The sequence below is a fragment of the Rhinatrema bivittatum genome, chromosome 2, assembly GCF_901001135.1.
Source record: "Rhinatrema bivittatum chromosome 2, aRhiBiv1.1, whole genome shotgun sequence".
NCBI lineage: Eukaryota > Metazoa > Chordata > Amphibia > Gymnophiona > Rhinatrematidae > Rhinatrema > Rhinatrema bivittatum.
In genome coordinates, this window is record NC_042616.1 from 482,051,819 (window position 1) to 482,075,678 (window position 23,860).

Genomic DNA, 23,860 nt, shown 5'->3' on the forward strand with positions numbered 1-23,860 from the left:
TGAGGGTTGGAGTAATATGATCGAATTTTCTTGTTCCTGTGAGAATTCTGGCGGCTGTATTTTGCAGGATTTGTAGAGGTCGGATGGTGGTAAGAGGTAAGTTGAATAACAGAGAGTTGCAGTAATCCAGGTTGGAAAAGATGAGTAGTTGGAGTACAGATCTGAAATAATTGTGCGACAGGAATGGTTTTAAGTGTCGTAGTGTTAGGAGTTTGTGATATCCGTCTTTGATTTTTGCGGAGATGTGGTTCTTGAAGGATAGTTCCTTGTCAATTATGACTCCAAGGTTGCATGCCTGGGTGACAGGGAAGATTACTGTGTTATGATTCAATATGTTGAGAGGTGGCATGTGCGTAGGATTGTTTTTCTATCCATCATGATTATTTCGGTCTTATCAATGTTTAGGGTGAGTCTCATGTTATTTAGCAATTGCTTTATTTTTGTGAGGTAGTTGGATGTTTTCTTGTAGGAGTCTTCTAGTGAGTTGTGCATTGGGATAAGTATTTGAATGTCATCATCGTATATGAAGTGATTTAGTTTAAGGTTTGCGAGGAAGTGGCATATCGGGAGAAGATAAATGTTGAATAGCGTCACAGATAGTGCGTATCCTTTTGGAACTCCTGTGTCAAGGTTTATTTTCTTTGATGGGGTGTTGTTGATTGATACCTGGTATGTCCTTTGTGATAGATATGAGAACCATTGCAGTGTTTTTTCCTTTAGTCCGATTTCGGCGAGGCGGTCAATCAGTATTGAATGGTTTACTGTGTCGAAGGCTGCTGACAGGTCTAATAGGATTAGAATGTAGCTGTGTCCATTATCCTGTGTCCCTCAGCCATATGGGTTTCAGACAAATCGTCAACGAACCCACCCACAAAGCAGGTCATACGTTAGACCTTATCTTCATAAACGAAGGAATATCGCCCCACACCTCCCCAACCTGCCTACCGGTACCGTGGACAGACCACCGAATCATTTCTGCTGTGCTTGAGATCAAGGAGCACCCCCCACAAACAACAAACTCAATAACCATACCCGTCAGGAAACCCTGCACCGGAGATCAGCTCAGCTCACATCTTACCACGGAACTAGTGCATCTGGATTTATCGGACGCCAACTCTGCCACAACATCATGGATCAACATCACCAACAAAGTAGCAGAGCAAGCATGCCCAATGAGGACTAAATCTCTCAATCCTGACAAAGACAACAGGAAACCTTGGTTCACCCCTGAACTAAAATTGCGCAAACAGGAACTCAGAGGAAAGGAACACAAATGGCGTAAAAGCCCATCTACAACAACCCTACTCACCTATAAATCATGCCTAAACTCATACAGAAACGACATCAACAAAACCAAGAAAGAATTATTTTCCAAAAAGATACACCACTTCATCTTCGACTCAAGAGCTCTGTTCTCTTATGTATCAGCCCTCACTAAACCCTCTACGCCCATCATACCAGATGAACAAGCTTTCAACAAAGCCAATGAACTGGCAGCCTTCTTTGACAAAAAAATCACCTCACTTGTCGCCCCCCTCAAGGGACCTTCACCGCACCCGATTCACTCAATCACCTCCAGTCCTCATTCAACGCACCCAACCATCCATCAACATAACACAACCCCAGCGGCTCTCGACACCTTTGAGCCAACCTCCACTTTAGAAATAGAGAACATCCTTAAGAAGATAAAACCATCGTCCCATCCTTTAGATCACATTCCCTCCAATCTGTTGAGCTCCATCCCCAACATCATTGCTAAACTTGTTGCAGACATCATTAACTGCTCGCTCGCTCAAGGCCATGTCCCTAACCAACTCAAGTTGGCAATGCTCAAGCCTCTCCTCAAAAAACCCAACCTTTCCACCGCAGACCCAGCCAACTTCAGACCCATAGCAAATCTCCCAATGATTGCCAAAATTATGGAGAAAATTGTAAACAGACAACTCTCAGAATTCTTAGACGAAAACAACATCCTTACCACTAACCAGTTCTGTTTCCGTAAGACCCGGAACACCGAATCGCTGTTAGCATCACTAACTGACACTATACTCTTTAATCTGGAAAAAGGTCAACGTTGCCTCCTCGCTCTTCTAGATCTCTCCTCAGCGTTTGACACCGTGAACCACTCGTACCTCCTACAGCATCTAGACGACATCGGCATCAAAGGATCAGCATTCAACTGGTTCAAATCTTTCCTTGAAAACAGGTATTATAAGGTCAAGATAAATAACAAAGAGTCTCACCCTACTGAATCCAAAATGGGGGTTCCACAATGTTCATCCCTTTCTCCAACTCTATTCAATATCTATCTTCTCCCTCTCTGTCACCTACTTACCAAACTCAAGCTAATTCACTTCATATACGCGGATGACATACAAATACTCATCCCCATAGTGGAATCTCTACACAAAACTATGTCATATTGGAACAACTGCCCCTCAACAATCAACAAACTACTTGACAGCCTCAACCTAGTTCTAAACACAAATAAAACTGAAATCCTCATCATAGCTCCTGAAAATTATGCCTCAACCATCTCTCGTACTGCCAGCCTATCTCCTGTCACCACCAATGACTTCACTTCGCCACAAGTAAGAGACCTGGGTGTAATCTTGGATAACAGACTCAGCCTTAACAAGTTCGTTAACAATACCACAAAAGAATGCTTCTTTAAATTGCAAGTATTAAAAAAATTAAAACCCCTACTATACAGAGACTTCCGCCTGGTTTTACAATCCATCATACTCCCGATGCTGGACTACTGCAACTCACTCCTTCTGGGCCTTTCCGCTTGCACCACCAAACCTCTCCAGATGGTCCTGAACGCTACGGCCAGAATTCTCACAAACACCAAAAAAAGAGATCATATCTCCCCCATCCTCCAGCACCTTCATTGGCTTCCGATTAAATACCGGATTCACTTTAAATCCATCATGATGATACACAAGGCCCTACATAACATCTCTCCTCTCAACCTAACTTTTCAACTCCAGTTACACATCTCCAAGAGACCGACCAGAAGTGCGTACAGGAACATGCTTCTCACCCAACCGGCGAAAACCTCCCTGAGGAAACGTGCAGTATCCACAGCGGGTCCCACACTCTGGAATTCGCTCCCTCCGGACCTCCGCCTTGAACCTTGCCATATCACATTCAAAAAGAAGCTAAAAACGTGGTTCTTTGCTCAAGCATTCCCGGAAATCTAAGAGTCGGAAGAATACATTACAATATCTATACAGACATTGACCCACCATCCCTCCTGTACATATGTTTCTGAATAATTCATTAATGCAATTTAACTAGATATGTTTATTTTCTATAACCTCTTCTAAGTTCCTTTTGCCCCTTTTAAGTTATCTGTTATTTGTTCAATGTAAACCGCCCTACGAGGCGTCAGTTTTATTTCCTTGTAAACCGGTGTAATATGTATATTATACAGGAACGCCGGTATATAAAAACTAAAAATAAATAAATAAATAATCGAAACCTTTGAGGACGGTGTCATTTAATGATAGGAGTAAAGATTTGGTGTTTAGTTCTTTCCTGAAGCCGAATTGCGTGAGATGTAGGATGTTGTTCCTTTCTAGGTGGTCACTGAGTTGTGATTGGACGATTTTTTCAATGATTTTGGCAATGAATGGTAAATTTGATATTGGACGGTAGTTTAGCGGGTTTTCAGGATCAAGGTTGGTCTTTTTTAGGATGGGTTTGATAATTGCTGATTTTAGGCAGTCGGGGTAGATTCCTTCTGTGAGTGATAGGTTCATGATATCTGTTAATGTTTTGGTTATTGATGTTTCAATTGCTTTGATCGTCTGTATGTGTATGCTGTCGATGGGGTGCTTGGCTGGGTTCTTTTTTTTTTATGATGTTTGGACTTGCAGTGATGATGCTGGGTCAAAGTTGGGCCAGCTTGATGTTTGATTGAATAGTATGGGTCTTGCATGTTGTTGTTGAGGTTGTTGTTTATGAGGTTTTTGATTGTTTCATTAAAGAAGTCTGCAAGGTCATTGCTTGATAGTTTGGAGTTTGGTGTTTTCTGTTCATTGGCGGATTTGGTTAGGCCATGTACAATATTGAATAACATTCTTGGGTTATGTTGGAATTCGTTTATTTTTTTTGTATAGAATTCTTTTTTTGCATTATGGATAGTTTTCCTGTAGTATGCTAAGTGTGCTCTGTATGCGTTCAGTTGTATAGATGTTTTGTTGTTCCTCCAGGTTTTTTCTTTTTTTCTGAGTTCACGTTTGGCTGATCTGATGTTTTCGCCGTACCATTGGTTCAGGTGTTTAGGGTTTCTTATTGTTTTCTTTATCGTGGGGTTTATCTTATCTGCTATTATTTTAGTAATGTTGAGCCAGGATGAGGTGGCGTTTTCTGCATTAGATAGGTCTAGGTTTGTTAGTTCTGTTTGTAGATTATCTTGAAGTGTTTCTACGTTAAAGGGTGGTTTGTAGGAGAAAGATTTAGGTGGGTTTTTTCCTGAAGTAAGTATACAGTTGGAAGACAGGCTGGTGTATATTAGCGAGTGGTCTGACCATGGTATATTAGTGATATTTGTGTTGTAATTAGTCCATATGTCAGTGTTGATGAAGATGAGGTCTAGTGTGTGCCCTGCTTTGTGCATTGGGCCTTTGATAATTTGATTAAGACCAAGTGTTGATAGTGTGTCTATTATCATTTTGCATGTGGGGGAGTGGGGAATTGTGTCAGGGTGTATGTTAAAGTCTCCTAAGATGATGATGGGTTTGTTGATAGTAATCTTGGATAAGAAGAATTATATAATTGGTGAGCAGTTCCGATCCAGTGAATTGGGGGGACAGTATACTAAGCATATCTGTAGTTATGGTGAGTCGAATAATGCAATTTCCAATGGTAGGTTGATGTTGGTTTGGAGTAGTTTCATCTGTAGGTTTTTTTTTTATGATTAGCATTAGACCTCCTCCTTTCTTTTTTGGTCGGGGGATTGAGAATGTTCTGTAGTTGGGGTTATTTATTTGGTTGATTAAGATTGTGTCGTTTTTTTTATCCATGTTTCCGTTATGGCTATGAAATCTGGTTCATGATCGTCGAGTAGGTCGGATATGACAGGCTTTTTCTTTACTATGGATTGTGCATTGAATAAAAGGAATGATAGTGCTATGTAGCTGCTGTATGTCTTAGTGTTGATTCGGGTGATGTTTTCTTGTTGGTAATTGAAGTCTTTCTTTGGTTCTTTCTTTTTTTCTGTTACTTTCTGTTGTTTTTCGGTGTTTTTTTCCTTTGTTTCCTTTTGTTGGTCATCGTTGCTTTGATTTTTTTTGTGTGACTCGAGTTGGACGTTTTCTGGTGTTTGTGCGCTTGCCATTTCTTTTTGCTATGAAAATTATATTTGTGACCTTTCCTTGGGAGATTGCAACAAGCTTGTAAAGAGGTGCACGAGAGGGGGTGCACGAAGGGGCGCACAAAGGGGCATGCTCCTTTGGTCATGCTCCTTCGTGCGCGTGACGCCGCAGCAGAGAGCCCACGTTTAAAGGGCTCTCCGGTCGTTTGAGCATAAGTTTCCAAGCAAGTAGTCACCCCAAAGACCCGCCACTAGGGGGTACCATGCCACAAATGGTGGTAGGATTGGGATCATTGAACCACATGCTACAGGAGGATATAGCCCGGACGAGTGTCCACCTTACAGATGAGGTCGCTGAGCCTGACCAGACCGCTGAGGGGACCAGATGGAATCATGAGGAGCAGACCAGGCCGGTGACTAGCTGTGGAGAGCTTGAGATGCCCATTGTGTCGAGGTTCCAGTAAACATACCTGGGGCTAGCCATACCCCTCTGAAGAAGAGGGGGACTCGGGGTACTCTGGATTGTGGAGGTGCCAATGAAAGGTCCAATGGTTATATAGTCAATAGGGTGGATGTATATTGTGTGGATGTGAGATGGACATATTCCAAAAGGAAGGACTGGATTCTTACCCTCACTGGAGGAGATGGGCCTCAGGGACACAAAAAAAATTAGTCCAAGGCTTAGACATTGACTGCTGTTGAATCTTTGGTTGATGCTTCTTCCTCTGTTAACCTCTAGCAGGCAGCTATTGCAGTAGAACAAAAGGAGCTCGATAACACGGAAAACTATAAAAGGGGCATCTTTGGAAGAATGGAGACTTCACTAGCACTGATAACTGGATACCCAATGACTGAGGGATCCTTTGTGCTGAATTTGGAGGAGAGACATCCGCTTCAGAAACTCAGACTGGTTCCTCCTAAGGATTCTTGACATTGCCAACTCTGAGTAGGCACTTCAAAATGCATTGGTTGCAACTGTAGAAGTGGTAGGTTCTGACATACTTTGTGCCGGATGCACTTTTTCTTGCTGACTGGCACCAGAACTGATCGCTGGCAATAATAAAACCATCTTCTGCACCATAGTTTTGCCTTCCATAGTAAAGGAGCTCTTGTGCTTGCATGCTGAGGCACTCTGTTGTGGCAGAGGAGCCTTAGCATTTCATACTGATGGAGTTGCAATATACATCAAGAACAGAAAAGGTGCCCAGACCAGCACTGGATCAGAGTAGAACAAATGGCTTGGCACTATAGGACTCTTCTGAACTATAAAGGAGGAAGACATCTGTACCGAGGAAGCCACCTCCCATCTCAGTTTTGAGAAATGGTTTGACCTGTGTTATTCCGCAAAGGTGATGCTGGTTTCTTCAGCAGGAAGGGAGACAGCTCTGGGAGGGATCTCTTGTGCTTCTTAGGTGCTTTTCTCAGTGTTTCATTTAGCACTGCCTTTTATAGCAAGCTCAACCCCTGACCTATTGTTGTGAACCCAGATCGCGTTTGCACGCGACCGGGCTCCCCTACCTCCTCCAGCCAGACCGGCCCGGGTCTCCTTCCTGGCGGTCCGCGGCGCACGGGCTGCGGCATCAAGATGGCCTCCCTCCGAGGAGCAGCGTCATCAGGCCCGTGGTTAGCCCCGCCTCTTAAAGGGGCCGGGACACGGAGTAGGGGCCGGCCCCGGAAGAAGACGTCAGCAAGGAGGGATATTTAAGTCTCCGGCAGTGAAGGACTGATTGCCTTCACAACAGGTCTGGTGGTTGTTTTGTTCCTGGTGCTGCGGTTTTCCTGTTTCTGACTCCTGCTTGCCTTGACCTTGCCTAGCCTGCCGCCTGCCTGGACCTCGGATTGGACTCTGACTTTGCCTTGCCTGCCGCCTGCCTGGACCTTGAACTGGACTCTGACTTTGCCTTGCCTGCTGCCTGCCTGGACCTCGAACTGGACTCTGACTTTGCCTTGCCTGCTGCCTGCCTGGACCTCGGATTGGACTCTGACTTTGCCTTGCCTACTGCCTGCCTAGACCTCGGCTGACGGTAGAGGAGAAACAACGTCGAAGGAGGCTGGGGCTGTGTCTATACTGCGGCAACCGAGGACACCTTCTTGCTCAGTGTCCCGAGCGCCCGGGAAACTCCCAGTCCTAGGTGTCTCGGAGGGGCAGACCCTAGGGAGTAATCTTGCTCCTCAATTTGTAGTACCTGTGACGCTTCTATGTGATGCGGGGCCTTTCACCACCCAGGCCCTGGTTGATTCCGGAGCCGGAGGAAACTTCATTCTGGCAGAACTGGTTCATCAATTACAGATTCCGACTTGCCCTTGTAAGACACCACTATTTATTTCTTCCATCCGTGGTGAGAATCTTCCTGGATGGATTACCTCCTGTACTGCGCCTTTACTCCTCCTCACCGGAGTGTTGCACCACGAGAAGATTTCTTTTTTTGTCCTGGAAAAAGCCATCCACCCAGTGGTACTGGGTCTGCCCTGGTTACAACGACATTCCCCTACCATTGATTGGGGTACTCTCCAAATTGCGGCATGGGGTCCAGACTGCCATGGGACCTGTATCCAATGGACACATCAACCTGCAATTCCAGTAACCACCACTAAGATGGCTATACCACCCCAATACTCCGAATTTGTGGATGTTTTTTCTAAAGAGAAGGCAGAGATCCTACCCTGTCCTCGAAGGTTCGACTGTGCAATCGATTTACTCCCTGACGCCATTCCTCCTAGGGGGCGGATTTATCCACTCTCGGGTCCAGAGTCTCAGGCCATGTCAGATTACATTAAGGAGAACATCGCACGAGGATTTATTCGTCCTTCCACGTCCCCGGCAGGAGCGGGGTTTTTCTTCGTACCCAAGAAAGACGGGTCGTTAAGACCATGTATAGACTACAGGAGTCTTAACGCTATCACTCGCAAGGATCGTTACCCCCTTTCTCTGATACCTGAATTACTAGACCAATTGCACGATGCTAAAGCCTTCTTGAAACTGGACTTGCATGGAGCCTATAACTTGGTACGAATCAAACCTGGGGATGAGTGGAAGACCGCTTTTAATACTCGTAATGGCCACTATGAATACCTCGTCATGCCTTTTGGATTGTGTAACGCACCTGCGGTTTTTCAGAACCTTATGAACGAAGTTTTTCGGGACATGCTATATAAGCAAGTGATCGTTTACCTTGATGATATCCTCGTTTACTCTAAAGATCTGAACACGCATCGCAAAGATGTTAAACTAGTCCTACAACGTCTAAGGGAAAATCAGCTGTTTGTGAAACTAGAGAAATGTCTCTTCGAGAAACAATCTATACCTTTCTTAGGATTTATTATATCCACCACAGGGTTTCATATGGACCAGGAGAAGGTGGCCAGTATTCGAGACTGGCCACAGCCCAGGGGACTTCGAGCCATACAGCGGTTTCTTGGATTTTCCAATTTTTACCGGACCTTTATCCCACATTATTCACACATTATAGGTCCGATTACAGCTTTGACCAGAAAGGGGGCTGACACCAAGAAATGGTCTCCGGAGGCAATACAAGCATTTAAGGATATCAAGATGGCCTTTTTACAAGAACCGTGTCTCCGTCATCCGAACCCCAATCGTCCATTTATCGTTGATGTGGACGCATCCGAGGTAGCAGTTGGTGCAGTCCTCAGTCAGTATTCAGATCGAGGGGCCTTAATTCCCTGTTCTTTTTTCTCTCGTAAGTTTTCACCCGCAGAGAAGAACTATGGAATCGGTGATAAGGAATTGCTGGCTAACAAGATGGCTTTGGAAGAATGGAGACAGTGGCTGGAAGGGGCGCAACATACCTTCACAGTTTTCACCGACCACAAGAATTTGGAATATCTTAACAGAGCTCAGCATCTCAACCCTCGCCAAGCCCACTGGTCATTATTCTTCTCGCGCTTTGACTTCATCCTCCGGTATCGTCCAGCGGCTAAGAATGGGCGGGCAGATGCCCTTTCCAGATCCTTTGAGGTCGAAGATTCACCAGAAACTCTTAACCACATTATTGACCCCGCCAAACTTATGCTAGCGGTCACTGAGACGGTACCCCCCGGGAAAACTGTAGTACCTCTCAGACTGCGCCCCAAAGTACTTTCATGGGCACATGACTCGCTGTCGGCAGGACATCCCGGGAGGGCACGAACCTGGGAACTACTTGCCCGCTATTACTGGTGGCCCCAGATGAAGGGTGATGTACGAGCTTATGTTTCCTCTTGTCCTAAGTGTGCTCAGCAGAAGCCGTTACCTGGTCGACCCTGGGGCCTCCTCCAACCCCTTCCACCCCCTCAAGAGCCATGGACCCACATTTCCACGGACTTCGTAGTCGACTTGCCTACTTCTGGGGGGAATCAGGTAATCTGGGTCATTGTCGACCTTTTCTCTAAGATGGTCCACTTTATGCCCTTACCCAAATTGCCTTCTGTTCCTGAATTGGCGGACCTCTTCGCCTCGCATATTTTTCGGCTCCACGGCCTTCCTCTTCACATCACTTCTGACAGAGGACCTCAGTTTACAGCCAAATTCTGGAACGCGCTTTGTAAGAAGTTCGGCATCCAATTGGACTTTACCACTGCTTTCCATCCGCAGGGGAATGGTCAGGCAGAACAGGGTCAATAGAGGGTTAAAATTATTCTTATGCCTTTTTGTGAACCATCGTCAGGATGATTGGCCAGTCTTCTAGCCTGGGCCGAATTCTCACATAACTCTCTTGTACATTCTGCCACTGGGCAATCTCCTTTCCAAATTGTTTTTGGTAAACAACCTCGACCTCCACTACCTCTACCACTTACGGTAGCTTCTCCAGCAGCTCAGCTTTCGGCTCAGCGACTCCATGAACTTTGGGAAACCACCAACGCTCGCCTTCGCAGGGCAGCCGAGACCGCAAAACGAATGTCAGACAAGCATCGCCGTCCCGCTCCGCAATTTCTTACGGGAGATCGGGTTTGGCTTTTCACCTGTCATCTGCGCCTCTGGGTTCCGTCCATGCGACTGGCTCCCAGATACATCGGACCCTTCCTTATCTGTAGACGTCTGGGTCCGGTAACCTATCAACTACGACTTCCTACTAGTCTTCGGATCCACAATTCTTTTCACGTTTCTCTACTTAAGCCTCTGACTTCCTCTCCTTTCCATAAGACTCCGTGTCAGACCCCTACCGTCGAATCAGCTGAGGATGCCATCTATCAAGTACGAGAGATTCTGGACATTCGGCGCCACCATAGACGATGGGAGTACTTGATCGCTTGGGAGGGCTTTGGTCCTGAGGAAAACTCCTGGGAACCAGTAGCAAATATATTGGATAAATCTTTGCTTCATCATTTTCATCTTATGCATCCTGAGAAACCAGGCCCGTCCAGGAGGGGGCGTAAGAGGGGGGGTACTGTTGTGAACCCTGATCGCGTTTGCACGCGACCGGGCTCCCCTACCTCCTCCAGCCAGACCGGCCCGGGTCTCCTTCCTGGCGGTCCGCGGCGCACGGGCCACGGCATCAAGATGGCCTCCCTCCGAGGTGCAGCGTCATCAGGCCCGCAGTTAGCCCCGCCTCTTAAAGGGGCCGGGACACGGAGTAGGGGCCGGCCCCGGAAGAAGACATCAGCAAGGAGGGATATTTAAGTCTCCTGCAGTGAAGGACTGATTGCCTTCACAACAGGTCTGGTGGTTGTTTTGTTCCTGGTGCTGCGGTTTTCCTGTTTCTGACTCCTGCTTGCCTTGACCTTGCCTAGCCTGCTGCCTGCCTGTACCTCGGATTGGACTCTGACTTTGCCCTGCCTGCCGCCTGCCTGGACCTCGGATTGGATTCTGATTTTGCCTTGCCTGCCGCCTGCCTGGACCTCGGATTGGACTCTGACTTTGCCTTGCCTGCCGCCTGCCTGGACCTCGGATTGGACTCTGACTTTGCCTTGCCTGCCGCCTGCCTGGACCTCGGATTGGACTCTGACCTTGCCTTGCCTGCTGCCTGCCTGGACCTCGGATTGGACGTTGACCCCTGCCTGAAACCAGGATGCTGTATCTGGTTGTCTTTGGCCTGTACCCAGTTCACGCTGAGGCCCAGCTTAGGGTACTGAGGGGTTTCGGTTCCGGGACTTCCACCTTCCAGAGACGAAAGGCACCTAGATTCCTCAGGTAGGTGACTTTTACTCTGGGTCAAGGGTCCACAAACATAACACCTATAGCAGATCTGTAAACTAGTGTCACAGCGGAGAGTCTTTCCTGACGCGGGCAAGAGAGGAAGCTGAATCTTGCTCTGGCTTTTTGGCCTTGGATTCCTCCATATACTTTTTTTTTCGATCCAAAATGTTCTATTGAGGAGCTGCCAAGGCGGCAACAAGGAAAAAGAATAAATTGCAAACGCAACACAAGACAGAAACCAAGGCCAGAAATAAGGCAAAAGCAAAATATTTTTTTGAGAAGACTAGAACAGATGGTATTTCAGTAAGACTTTTATGGAGCTCTAAGAGAAGGATCCATGTCAGTGTAGTATAATGACATCACCCACGCATTATGGCTGATTCATGCCTGCATGTTGACAGAGAACCAGGTTAATCTCAACATTTTGGTTACCCTAAAAACATGTTTGCAGCCCCAAACAACCAGAATTGACTATTCCTGTTCTAGCTTATACAAAAATGGAAACCAAAAAATAGACAAATGAACTCACCAGTGATGTTATTCCTTCATTATCAACAATCCAATCTTCCTTTTCAGTCAGTCGCTTTACATCTGCATAAAATGGATAACAGGTTTTTTAATTGCAATACCTCAAAAGACTTCAAGGTAAAGAAAACTATACAGCAGCATAGTATAAAGTAGCTTGATGCAAAAGTTATGATGAAAACAGAGCTATTGACATTTTTTAATGCTATTTACTTCTTTGAAATGTATAGTACTATCAATTATTTGTTAAAATGTTGTCTTAAGCATCATCATCATTGGTGTCTTAAGGAGATGCAATTACTCCCTAGGTTTTAATAGTCTCCTGCATAAATCTAAAATCAGAATTACCAATTTGCCACTACGCAAATATTTGTTTCTTTAGATTTGTCAATCAATCTTCCTAAAATCTTGGGGTAGAATTACAAAACCATATAACACAGAACAATAAACAAATGAACTTACTGCAACATACAAATATAAAATTTAAACCTTCATGTACATCAAAATAAAAACAGCATGCATGAGACTCCTAAAGAACAAGAGTAGAAAAACATAATTGTAATTACTATTACAGTAGATGATAAAACAATACATCTGTAAGAAAAGTAATCAGTTATTGCTATCCCTTTCCCTGGATTACCTTCAGCAGTGTGTTCTAAGGTAACCATAATACAACGCACTCGAAGATCAAGAATCAGATCCTGGATGGTTTGCAACATATCATTTGGTATTTCCAGGGCACTCAAGGATTCATAGCTAAGCCTGGTGTAAACAAAGAAGGAAAGGAGTTCAGATATAACCAAAGAGCACATTTACTTAGACAGTAACCACAATTAACTAAAACAAAATGATTTACAATTATTTACTACATGATTATGTTATAGCATTCAAAAGCATGTCAATGGTGAGACACAAATTGATTTTTGATACATTTATATAAAGCATAATCCATACTTTCTATATACATTTAAGGGGCAATTTTCAAACTGTCTGCATTGAGACAAAGTTCGTGGGTACGTTTTTACTCATGCACTTTACATCAAGTTTCAATGATAAAAGTAACTAGCATACTTTCATTTTGGAAATTTGCCACAGGTACAAAGCATCCATGGACCTTTGCATCTCTTTATTGTTTGAGTACTTTTTCCATGGAAAATAATGTGTGCAGAAATGAAAGTGCAATCTATGAGTGTTATTTTCCTCCTACAACCTAAACTCTCCCCCCCCCCCCCCCACCAAACACTGCAAACTATTTAAAATAAGACTAGTGCTTGTATGTGTGCTCCTAATTTTAAGAGGTTATGCAAAGAAAATTTATTAGCATATCATTCCTTAGAACTTGTCAGCTTTTACATGCGTGAGCACATTTTAAAACATACGTGAGGAGATAACCAGTTTGATCACTTAGTACATCAGTTTGCCAGTCTATCTCTAAGTCACCCAGACCATTCTGTTTCTTCAGCTGGCACTCTCCTCAGTTTAACCAGACCCCCCTCATGCAGCCAGTTTTTGGCTATAATGAGGTTTTTGCAAACTTACACCTGATAAAGAACGGAAGTAAATAACAGAATTATGTGGGCAGCAATCACCGGTTTTAAAATTGGGATTTATGCGTGTAGATATTGGCTCCAACTCGCCCCAAATCCACCCCATTTTTTTATGCGTGTTTAGTTGATTGCACACATGTATATATGCACATAATTTGCCAGTTTTAAAATAAGAGCTGCCTGCGCTCGGCCCATATACTTGCATATATGGGCCTTTTAACACAAGCAACTCTTAAAATTTACCCCAATGTGCGCAACTTTTAGACACCTTGAGGGAAGGCAATTTTTAAACATCTGGTTTATGCAAGTAAATTGCTATTTACCTGTGTAAATGACTTTGAACATTGCTCTCATAAAGGCCATCTAAGGGATCAACCATTAGAAGAAAACAGGGAAATTGTTTTTAAAATGGTATCAGTAGACAGGGACAATTTTCATTCATCTCTTCTAGAATGCCCCTCCAGCTGGCCCACCATATGAAGGATCCTAGGTTTGATTCTTGTCACAGGTCCTCCACTCTCTGGGTCAGATGGGGCTAAGAATGCTAAGGAGGTAGTGCTCACAGCTCTGGAGGGGAAGGAATATAGTTGTTGTGCAATGTTGACACCTAGTGGCCAGACGAGGGTGCATGACCGCATGGCTCTGAAAGAGTCCTGGTGCAGGGCCCCCGGCTGAGGGCTATCACAGCAATGACTGGACTAAAGTAAATTGGAAGAGGATATAACTAGTTGTGAATGAAGGAGTATGGTTCCAACTGAGCTGAAAGCCGAAAGGAGCAGGAAGATATTACTGGGTAAAAAAAATTAAAAAGAAAAATAAGTGTTCCTTGTATTATATCACTGCCCTATTCATGTTGCCTGACCCTTCTCTTCAGTGGTATACTCTATTTCTCAATGGCTTACTTCCTCAGTGGTTTGGCATTGAGCCAATACTGCTCCTCCCACCACACACAGTCTTTCATATATTGTCCTTTTCCACTCCTTTAGATTAAAAATTGTCAGGACTCATTAGATACATAAAAAGCAATAAAAAAGCAAAATGGCACAGAAGCAAGCACACAGAATTGCAGCTAAGGGAGTTAAAGAGTGTACTGCAGATATCTTTGGCTGTATTTTTGAAAGACTGAGTATTTGTCTTTATATAATTGTTGCAAAGTGACAAATTACTGATTGCAGAAATCTCAAGACAAGTACTCATAATGGTTTGAAGACAGAGACAGGATGGAGGCGGTCCAGAGAAGGGTGACAAAAATGATGGGGGGGTCTCCATTAAATAATTTATGATGAGAGATGGAGGGACCTAAATATGTACACCCTGGAGGAGAGGAGGTGCAGGGGAGATATGATACAGACCTTCAGATACCTGAAAGGTTTAAATGATGCATAATTGACAAACCTTCTCCGTTGGAAAGAAATCAGTAGAATTAGGGGTCACAAAATGAAACTCCACGGAGGACAATTCAGATCCAACGTCAAGAAATATTTCTTCTCGGAGAGGATGGTGGATGCTTGGAATGCCTTTCTGGAGGAGATGGTGATGACAAAAATGGTGAAAGATTTCAAAGGGGCATGGGATAAACACTGTGGATCCCTAAAGGCTAGAGGATGGAAATGAGGGGAAAAGTGCATGGGGGTAACTTGCTGATGTGGCTATTACTACCCTTAACCAATAAGCCTTATAACTGTGATGCAACTCCAACATTGCTCTCTGCTTCAACAGCAAGAGGTAATGGGGAATTTAACTCAGATGGCAACCAATAAGAGCCCTGACTGACAGTTTGGTAAACTAAGAATGGGGGCGACATGTATGGCACAGATGATGCTACTATAAGCTTGCTGGATAGACTGGATGGACCGTTTGGTCCTTTTCTACCATCATTTCTATGTATGCCACCAAGACCATTGGCCTCTTTCTCTGTCTCCAAGAACCTTGATAAAGCTAGTCAACCTACATAGGATACATCTCCTCCCAGGCTCTGTCTCAAATTTCTGGGATTATCTTTCCAGCCAATGACCATCAACCTATTAACAATATCCAATGTGAGCAATGCCAGCAGTTGAAATCCCTCAGGAAACAGGTAAAAGAGCTGCAGGAGGTGGTGACCAGGATGAGGAGTATCCAGGAAGATTAAAGTTTTATTGACAGATTATACATGGAAATGTAAATTTTCATGAGAAAACCCAGCTATAGAATACAAAGCAGAGGAGAAGAAAAAGTGCATCTCATTTACCAAAACACTTCTAGCAGCAAACAGCAAGCACACTATTCCGAGCCACCTCCAATTCAATTACAGAATTGATATGTACTCATAGAATCACTGGAAGAGCCTATACCCAAGAACTCCAGAACACCCTAAGGACTGGCTCCAGATATCTGGCTTGGTCCACTTTACAACTGAGTGTAGAAACAGATTATGGCTCCAGAAAGGATCCCATACCGGGACATAAGGGTACAGACCCAGGCAGAGGAAGGAAGGCCCTGGACTCCAGGAGAAGGCAGCTCATGTAAGACTGCTGACCTGATTGTTTTTGAAGTGAAACTATAAGAGTACAGAGGGAAGATTCTTGGTGAAGTTTAAACTACAAGTGAGCAGAGGGAATAGGGAGCCTTTATATTAGCTAGCCTGAAATTGCATTTCAGGAATTGTGAAGCTAACTATGTGAGTAAGCAGGGTAAGGAAGCCCCTTGAATAATATTGTGAAACGCTGTTTCAACAGTATAAAGAAAAGCACTTAAAGAAGAAAGTCTTGACCACTCATGTTTATGCCACAGTAAGATATGTAATACACAGAAGAGGGAAAGCAGAACACTCCAGGAGCCATAATAAACAGAATGACTGGATAGGTTAAAAATACAAAAAAAACCCCAAGAGAAATGTTATATAGTATGTTAGGGACAAAATAAAAGCCATAGTCATACCAAGTGAACAAAAGGCAGCTGAGTTGCTGAGGGGTGCCTTGAGAAAACCTAAGGAGTCTTAAAAATCAAAGGGCATGGGATAAACACTGTGGATCCATAAAGTCTAGAGGATGTGAATGAAGAGAGGGTGGCTTGCGGGAATGATAGCTACTACCTGGAGATAATACCCTTATTCAATAAACATACACACGGTTAATGCGACTCCAACATTGCTCTATGCTTCAACGGCAAGAGGAAATGTGGAAAAAAGGATTTGCATTCACAAAAAAGTGGGGAGTAGCTTGCTTGTTATGGTGGTTACTACCCCAAATCAATTAACCCTGATACTTCACTTTCAATGCATATTCTGCGTAGCTATCTGCTTCAACGGCAGGGGGGAATGAAGAAAAGTGGATTTATATTCAGACAACCAACAAGGACTGAATTGCACAGGCTGGGTAAACAAATAAGCGTGGGAGTAGCTTGCTTATTGAGGCAGTTACTACCCCTAACCAATTAAGCTAGATACTTCACTTAGATGCAGTTACAGCACTGCTCTCTACATTAATGGCGGGGGTGGAAGGGAATTGGAACCAAAAGATTACTAAGGGCCAAGAGTAACAGATAAGTATGAGAAAAAAACAGGTATGATATGGGCCATTTGGTTTTCTTCTGCCGTCACTTCTATGTTTCTATAGGTGTAATCTATAGGCTGCCATTACAAGGGGAAAAGGATGATATAGAAAAAAACAGAAGCCATCCAATAAATAGCATACAAACACTAGATGCTTATAATAGGGACCCTAAATCTAAAAGTGGCTTTGAGAGTGATGGCTATTGGATCAACTAGAAGTAGGAATTCTTGCAAGATGTCTTTCTCAAACAGCTAAAGTATCCATTCATGCTGAGGTGACACTGGATTTATATTGACAAATGGAGACAAAATCACTGAGGTTAAGATAGGGGACAATACAGGGTTCAGTTATTACCAGTGGTTCAATATAAACCACTGGTAATAATCAGTATTCCTTAGATCCAGGGGATCTAAGAAATACAGAGGAACTAAAAACAATAAAAAGGAAAATTAAAATGGAAACCATCATTGTGTCAATCAAGTTACTAGCTTTCCGGCTAAATGCTGCCAAATATTGACTCCAAAATCTTTGTTACAGAAACCTGGATTTCAGGATCATAAGCAATATCACTAATTTGCCTTATAGGTTATAAGATTGCTTTTTAATATAGACCTAAAAGGTGGTGATAGTGGTTGAGGGAGGTGGGGAGTTGCAACTTTTTTTTTAAGCAAACCTTCCTCTTGTACGCCTAATTGTGGATTTAGTACAAGGTTGTGAAAATCTGTTAGTGAAGCTTAATTTCTCAATACATATTGGGGTAGATTTTATAAATCTACGTGCGCGCGTACTTTTGTTCGCGCACCAGGCGCAAACAAAAGTACGCTGGATTTTATAAGATACACGTGTAGCTATGCGTATCTTATAAAATCCTGGGTCGGCGCGCACAAGGGAGTGCACATTTGTGCACCTTGCATGCGCCGAGCCATGCGCGCGCTGCCTGTTCCCTCCGAGGCTGCTCCGAAATCGCTGTGTCGGGGCACTCATCCACGCCCCCAGACCGCACACGCCCCCGAGCCGACACCACGCCCCCGACCGCCCCTTTTTGCAAGCCCTGGGACTTACGCGTGTCCCGGTGCTTGCGCGCGCCTCTGAGCCTATGCAAAATAGGCTCGGCGTGCGTAGGGGCGTTTTAAAAGGGTTATGTGCGTACCTTATGCACGTAACTTTTAAAATCCGACCCATTATCTTTATGGTACTATCTTCCAAATTTATCACATACTTTTCTAGAAATAGTTCTTGAGGTCTTACTGGCTCAAGCATTATGGTACCCTTATTTTAAAATATGGGTGATTTTAATTTTAACATGTGGACAGGGCTGATTGTTCGGGGGTGAAGTATATTTTTTTCTACCCTAGCTCTGAGTGATATATTACAATTGGTTGGCAAATCTACTCATGAGAGTGGCCAAACTTTGGACTTGGTTTTTGGATCTTTGCTAGCTGGAAGGCAGGGCAGGTTTGTATTTTTTTTTTTTAATTTTATATTTATGCAATTTTTACAATAATTCAAGAACTTAAATCTTGTACAGAAAAAAGGATAACCGTACAATTATACAAACTGTATCAAAATACAATTTTTTCATAACTAAACCATATCCCACAAAAATTATTTTTACGGTTCCTCTTGAGATCCACAAAATGGAGGGGGAGGATCATCCAAACTCAAGGTAAATATAATTAACTAAATAAGTATTACCAGATAATACAGTGCTAGTACATTTTAAGGAGGACTTAGAGCCTCTTCATGAGGTGTTTCAGCTGTTACCAGGGACTTTCCAACTAGGAATTGGGTTAACTGGGGTGGATCAAAAAAAACATATGTATTTTGTGAGTGTTTTACCACGCACTTGCAAGGGTATTTTAGGAAATATCTTGCCCCAATTAACAAAACCTGCGGTCTCAGGAGTAGAAAAGCCTTTCTTCTCCTTTGTGTTTCACGAGAAAGATCAGGGAAGGCTCTGACCATGAGCCCCAAAAATCTTACATTTCTATGTTTAATACTTAATTTCAGAATCTTTTCCCTGTCTATCTCTGAGGAAAAAGTCACAATTAAGGTTGCAGGAACAGCCATCTCCGTATCTGATGTTTCTAGGAGTGCAGTTATATTCAAAGGTTGATCGACAATAGGTGCCATGTTTTCAACTTCTCCTTCTGGAATTGCTGCATCTTTTTTTAGCAAATAAAATATCTTTATAACCGATGGTACTTGGTCCTCTGGAATTTTCAGTATTTCCATCATATATTTATTTAAAACTTCCTTAGATGATCTCATAGGTAATTGAGGAAAGTTTATGTATCTTAAATTCCGGCTCTTTGCATAGTTTTCCAAATTTTCTATCTTTGAAACAATAATCTTATTGTCTCTCATCAACATTGATTGTGTTTGTTGAATTATTTTTATCTCAGTTCGAATAGTTGCAGTTTGTTGGTCCCACTCCACATTTGCCTTTTCAAGCACTTCCAGTTTCTTTTCATGCCCTTTTATCTGTTCTGTTACCGGCACAAGTTGTTGTAAAACATTTGTTCTCATCTCATTTATGGCTTCCCACAAAGTCTCAAAAGAAAACACATGCGGTCTTACCAAAGATGGTATCTCTATTGCAGGAATAGTAGCAGTCGCAGCTGTAACTTCTCCTCTCGTGGCGTCATTTTCCTCACCGACTTGCCCCTGCACTTCTATGGGGCTGGAAGCTGCCGTCGGGGCTTCTCCCGGCCTCGCTGGAGAAATTCCCTGCACACTTAGGTTGGAAATTCCTTCCCCAGGGTAGAATGCCTCTCTCCCGGCAGCTGGATTAATCGGTGGAATCCTCTCACCGGGACTCAAAGGTGAAAGTGAGCCTGGCAGAGAGGGGAGCTCGACTTCCCCTCCCCCACTCTGCAACGGCAGGTCTCCCGGTTCTCTGGCACTGCGTGTGACATGGGCGTCCATCGGGCCGGTCGGAGCGCTCACCAATGGCTCTGCGGGGTAAGAAGCCCTTGGTTTACGCTTCCTCCCCATTTTAGAGAAATAAGATCGCAGGAAAATGTTTCTATTAGAAATACACGAGGACGCTCAGCACACACACACTCATCCGGTAGCCATCTTGGATCCGCCCCGCACACACACACTCATCCGGTCCAGGTTTGTATTTTTGAGAAAAAAAAAAAAGAGTGCTGTGATCAAACCACTTTTTAATTATTGTTGAGTTTGGAGTGACTGAATAAGATGAGAAGCGGGATGTTAAAAAAAAACAAAACCTCTCAGGAATCCTAAGGGAAAGAGTGATAGGGACAAATTTAGGGATACAGTGAAGGAACATATTTTGAGTTTCCCTTTAGAATTAGGGAATGAATCAATGGATATGCTGATATATGGTATTAAATGACAAGGCAGACTTCAGACTTTAGAGGTGGTATCCCCTTTGAAGAACAGCACTGAGAAAAGGAAATTCTGTGAGCTTGCCTTGATATTCAGCTGATCTAGCAGCTCTGAAAAAAAAATTATACTTCTTAGAAAAATGCTGGGTGAAATCATGAAATATGGAAGATAGAATTGGCAGAAGGCTGCAACAGTATATTTCTCTTTGATTGTTAAATTAAGAAGAAATTATTATTCTGAAGTTATAACAAAAGCAAGTAACAACCTAAGATTATGTTCAATGTAATTATATCCAACTTGGGTCAAGATAATCACAAATTCTTTTTGATGAAGTGATACTGTTTTCCCTGTTTGTGCATGTGCAAGACTAAGCATTTAGCCTGGACCACCTTAACTCCTATGGAGGGAAAGAGTTCTGTGGGCGGGACCTTGCTGGGAGGGTATTAAGAATGTGAGCCCAGCTGGGATCAAGTGGCCCCCTACGTCTCTAGAAGAAGGCAGCTCCTGCAGTATTTCTGACCTAGCCTGAAGTATTGTAAGTACAATGCAAAGGTAGGCAGTCTACTATTATGCTGTTTTCTGCTTATGTTAATAAAAGTTAAAGTTGCAAGAAGAAAAGCTGGAGTCAGTATGTTTCCTGACTCCAGAGAGTGAAGTTTGCTCATCCATCCTCACATCTTTGACCTATGAGAGTTTGCTAGATAGTGAAAGTTTGTCCATCTTCTTTTATAAGGTTTTGATGCCATAAATCATGTGGATGAGAAAAGGAAAGGGGACGATTTAAAGGCAGTTAGGGAGATAATGGGCAATGTTTCTCCAATTTGTGTGATTTTGATCAACTTTCTGCATTAGAATTTAAATCTTATCTTGGTCATGTAAAAATACCCATTTAAATTGGATCCTTGTCCCTCATACTTGATTCCTGGCTTACCAGATACACTTTTGGATTGGTTGGTGAAGGTGATAAATCGTTCACTGGTAAAAGGCATTTTACCCCCCTGTTTTAAAGATATCTATTACACTTATTTTGAAGAATAAAAGTTTGGACCCTAGGATGTGTATCCGGTCTTCCATATGTAACAAAGCTCATTGAAAAGGTGGCTACTGTTCAAATAACTAAGTTTCTAGAGAATTATGAGGTTTTAAATTGTTCTCAGGCTGTTTTTCATGCAGGATGTAGTACGGAAACTGTTATATTCTCTAGGATAGAAGACATTTTACCTTACTAGATAAAGGTACGACAGTGTTGGTTGTGGTATTAGTTCTTTCTAGTGCCTTTGATTTGTTGGCTCATTCAGTTTTGCTGTTGCGTTATTAACAGTTCAGATTAGATAGTATGGTTATTTAGTGGACTATTTCATTTTTGAAGAAAAGGTTGCAGTCAGTGGTTTTTAATGGTTTGGGGGCTTTACCTAGAGGTTTTATATGAAGTACCAAAGGGTTCATCATTATCCCCCTTGATTTTTAATATTTATTTAAAACCTTTGAGTAAATTAATCTGTTCATTTGGATTCAGAGTATATAATGTAAATGCAGATGACATCCAGGTGATAGCTCCAAAGGGGAAAAATCTTCTTAGGAGACAGCCAATTAAAGGAAGTCTTTGGGGGAGGGGGATTGCAAAATGATTGGCTGATCGTAAACTAGCTCTGAATAATAGCACAACTGAAATATTGCAGGTTGGATATAGGCATTTACATATATATTGCCAATAATAAATGGTCTGAGCATTTCTCCTATCTCAGAGGTAAAATCTTCGGGAGCTAAATTAGATTCCTGTCTGAATATGAAGAGCAGATTATGTCTGTAGCATGCAAGGCATAACTGAGAATGATGATGGAGAAACAGCTTCAATCACTTTTGGAGCAAGGTGCTTGGAAATTGGTGGTCTGTGCCCTGGTGATGGCATAAGTTGATTACTGCAATAGCTGGGGCTTCCTGGGAAAGCTACCTGGAAGCTTCAGATTTAACAGAATATGACAGCAAGGATTACAACAGGCAGTTTAAGGTGGGTTTCTGCCCCCAACTCTTTGCTTTTGCAACTGCATTGGCTCCAGTTTGTAAAAAGGTGTACATTTAAGATCTTGGCTTTGTGTTTTGAGTTCTAAGAGAGGTGACTCTCGCCCTTCCTCAACCTTAATAATTGTTTGAATGGTCACTGTGCTAACTGAAGTATGAGATTTAAATATGTTCATTAATTAGGCATCATTCAGTAAAGTCTGTCATCAACTGCAATTACAGAATAGAGCATTTTTGACAGTGATGCCAAAAGTGTAGAACAGTTTGCCTCTGGAATTAAAAGCAGAATCTGATTTATTGAAATTTAGGAAGAAAAAAAAATTAAAGACCTGGAGGTCCATATTCAATCACTGTCCAGAAAGCAAAATTAGCCAGATAAACTTATCAGGCTAACTTTGGAGGTACATTCAATAGTGCAGCTACACTACTGAATATAGCCTGCTATCTTAAAGTTAACCAGATAGCTAACTTTAGGACAGCTCTCTGGCCCAACCAGACTTATAGGCCGATTCAGTAAAGTCCGCGGGAGAGCGGGCGAATGCCCACTCGCCTGTGCGCGCGATGCAGTATGTAAATTAGGTCCGGCGGTAGAAATGGGCAAAAGGAGGCGCTAGGGACACTAGCGCATCCCTAGCGTCTCCTTTTGGCCCGGAGCAGTGGCGGTCAGCGGGTTTGACAGCCGACGCTCAATTTTGCCGGCGTCGGTTCTCAAGCCCGCTGACAGCTACGGGCTCGGTAACCGGACGCCAGCAAAATTGAGCGTCCGGTTTTCGACCTGACAGCCGCCGGCAGACTTCAAATTTTTTTTTCTTTTTTACCCTTCGGGACCTCCGACTTAATATTGATATTAAGTCGGAGGGTGCACAGAAAAGCAGTTTTTACTGCTTTTCTGTGCACTTTCCCGGTGCCCGAAGAAATTAGCGCCTACCTTTGGGTAGGCGCTAATTTCTGAAAGTAAAATGTGCGGCTTGGTTGCACATTTTACTTACTGAATCGCGCGGGCATACCTAATAGGGCCATCAACATGCATTTGCATGTTGAGGGCGCTATTAGGTTCAGCGGGTTGGACGCGTATTTTCTGCCCCTTACTGGATAAGGGGTAAGGGAAAATGCGCGTCCAATGATAGGTTAACAGTGCGCTCTGTCGGAGTGCACTGTACTGTATCGGTCTGTATGTCAGCTAACTGGGAGATGCATCAAGCCTTGGTAGTGCTCTGCTAAACAGAATAAATCATGCTACAGAACACTATCGCGGTGATATTGCATGATAGACACAATATTTTGCATATCCCCGACATTCTACCCTCGACTATTACCATGACCTTCTTTGCATGTGATCTGCATGCATGAATAATGCAAGTTCATGCAAAGAATGTAATGCATAGGTAATCCTATGCAAATGTTTTATCACGGTCGACCG

The 23,860-nt window shown here is 43.3% G+C and overlaps 1 protein-coding gene across 1 annotated transcript in view; it reads right to left on the reverse strand.

The window, feature by feature from the left end:
- The window catches only part of EXOC2 (exocyst complex component 2), a 391,656-nt gene that overhangs the window by 160,595 nt on the left and 207,201 nt on the right, over nt 1–23,860 (reverse strand). Inside the window, exons 16-17 of the mRNA XM_029590528.1 lie at nt 12,625–12,746; nt 11,989–12,050 (exon numbers count right to left, since the gene is read on the reverse strand). Coding sequence (XP_029446388.1) covers nt 11,989–12,050; nt 12,625–12,746 — 184 coding nt within the window. The remainder of the gene's footprint in view (nt 1–11,988; nt 12,051–12,624; nt 12,747–23,860) is intronic.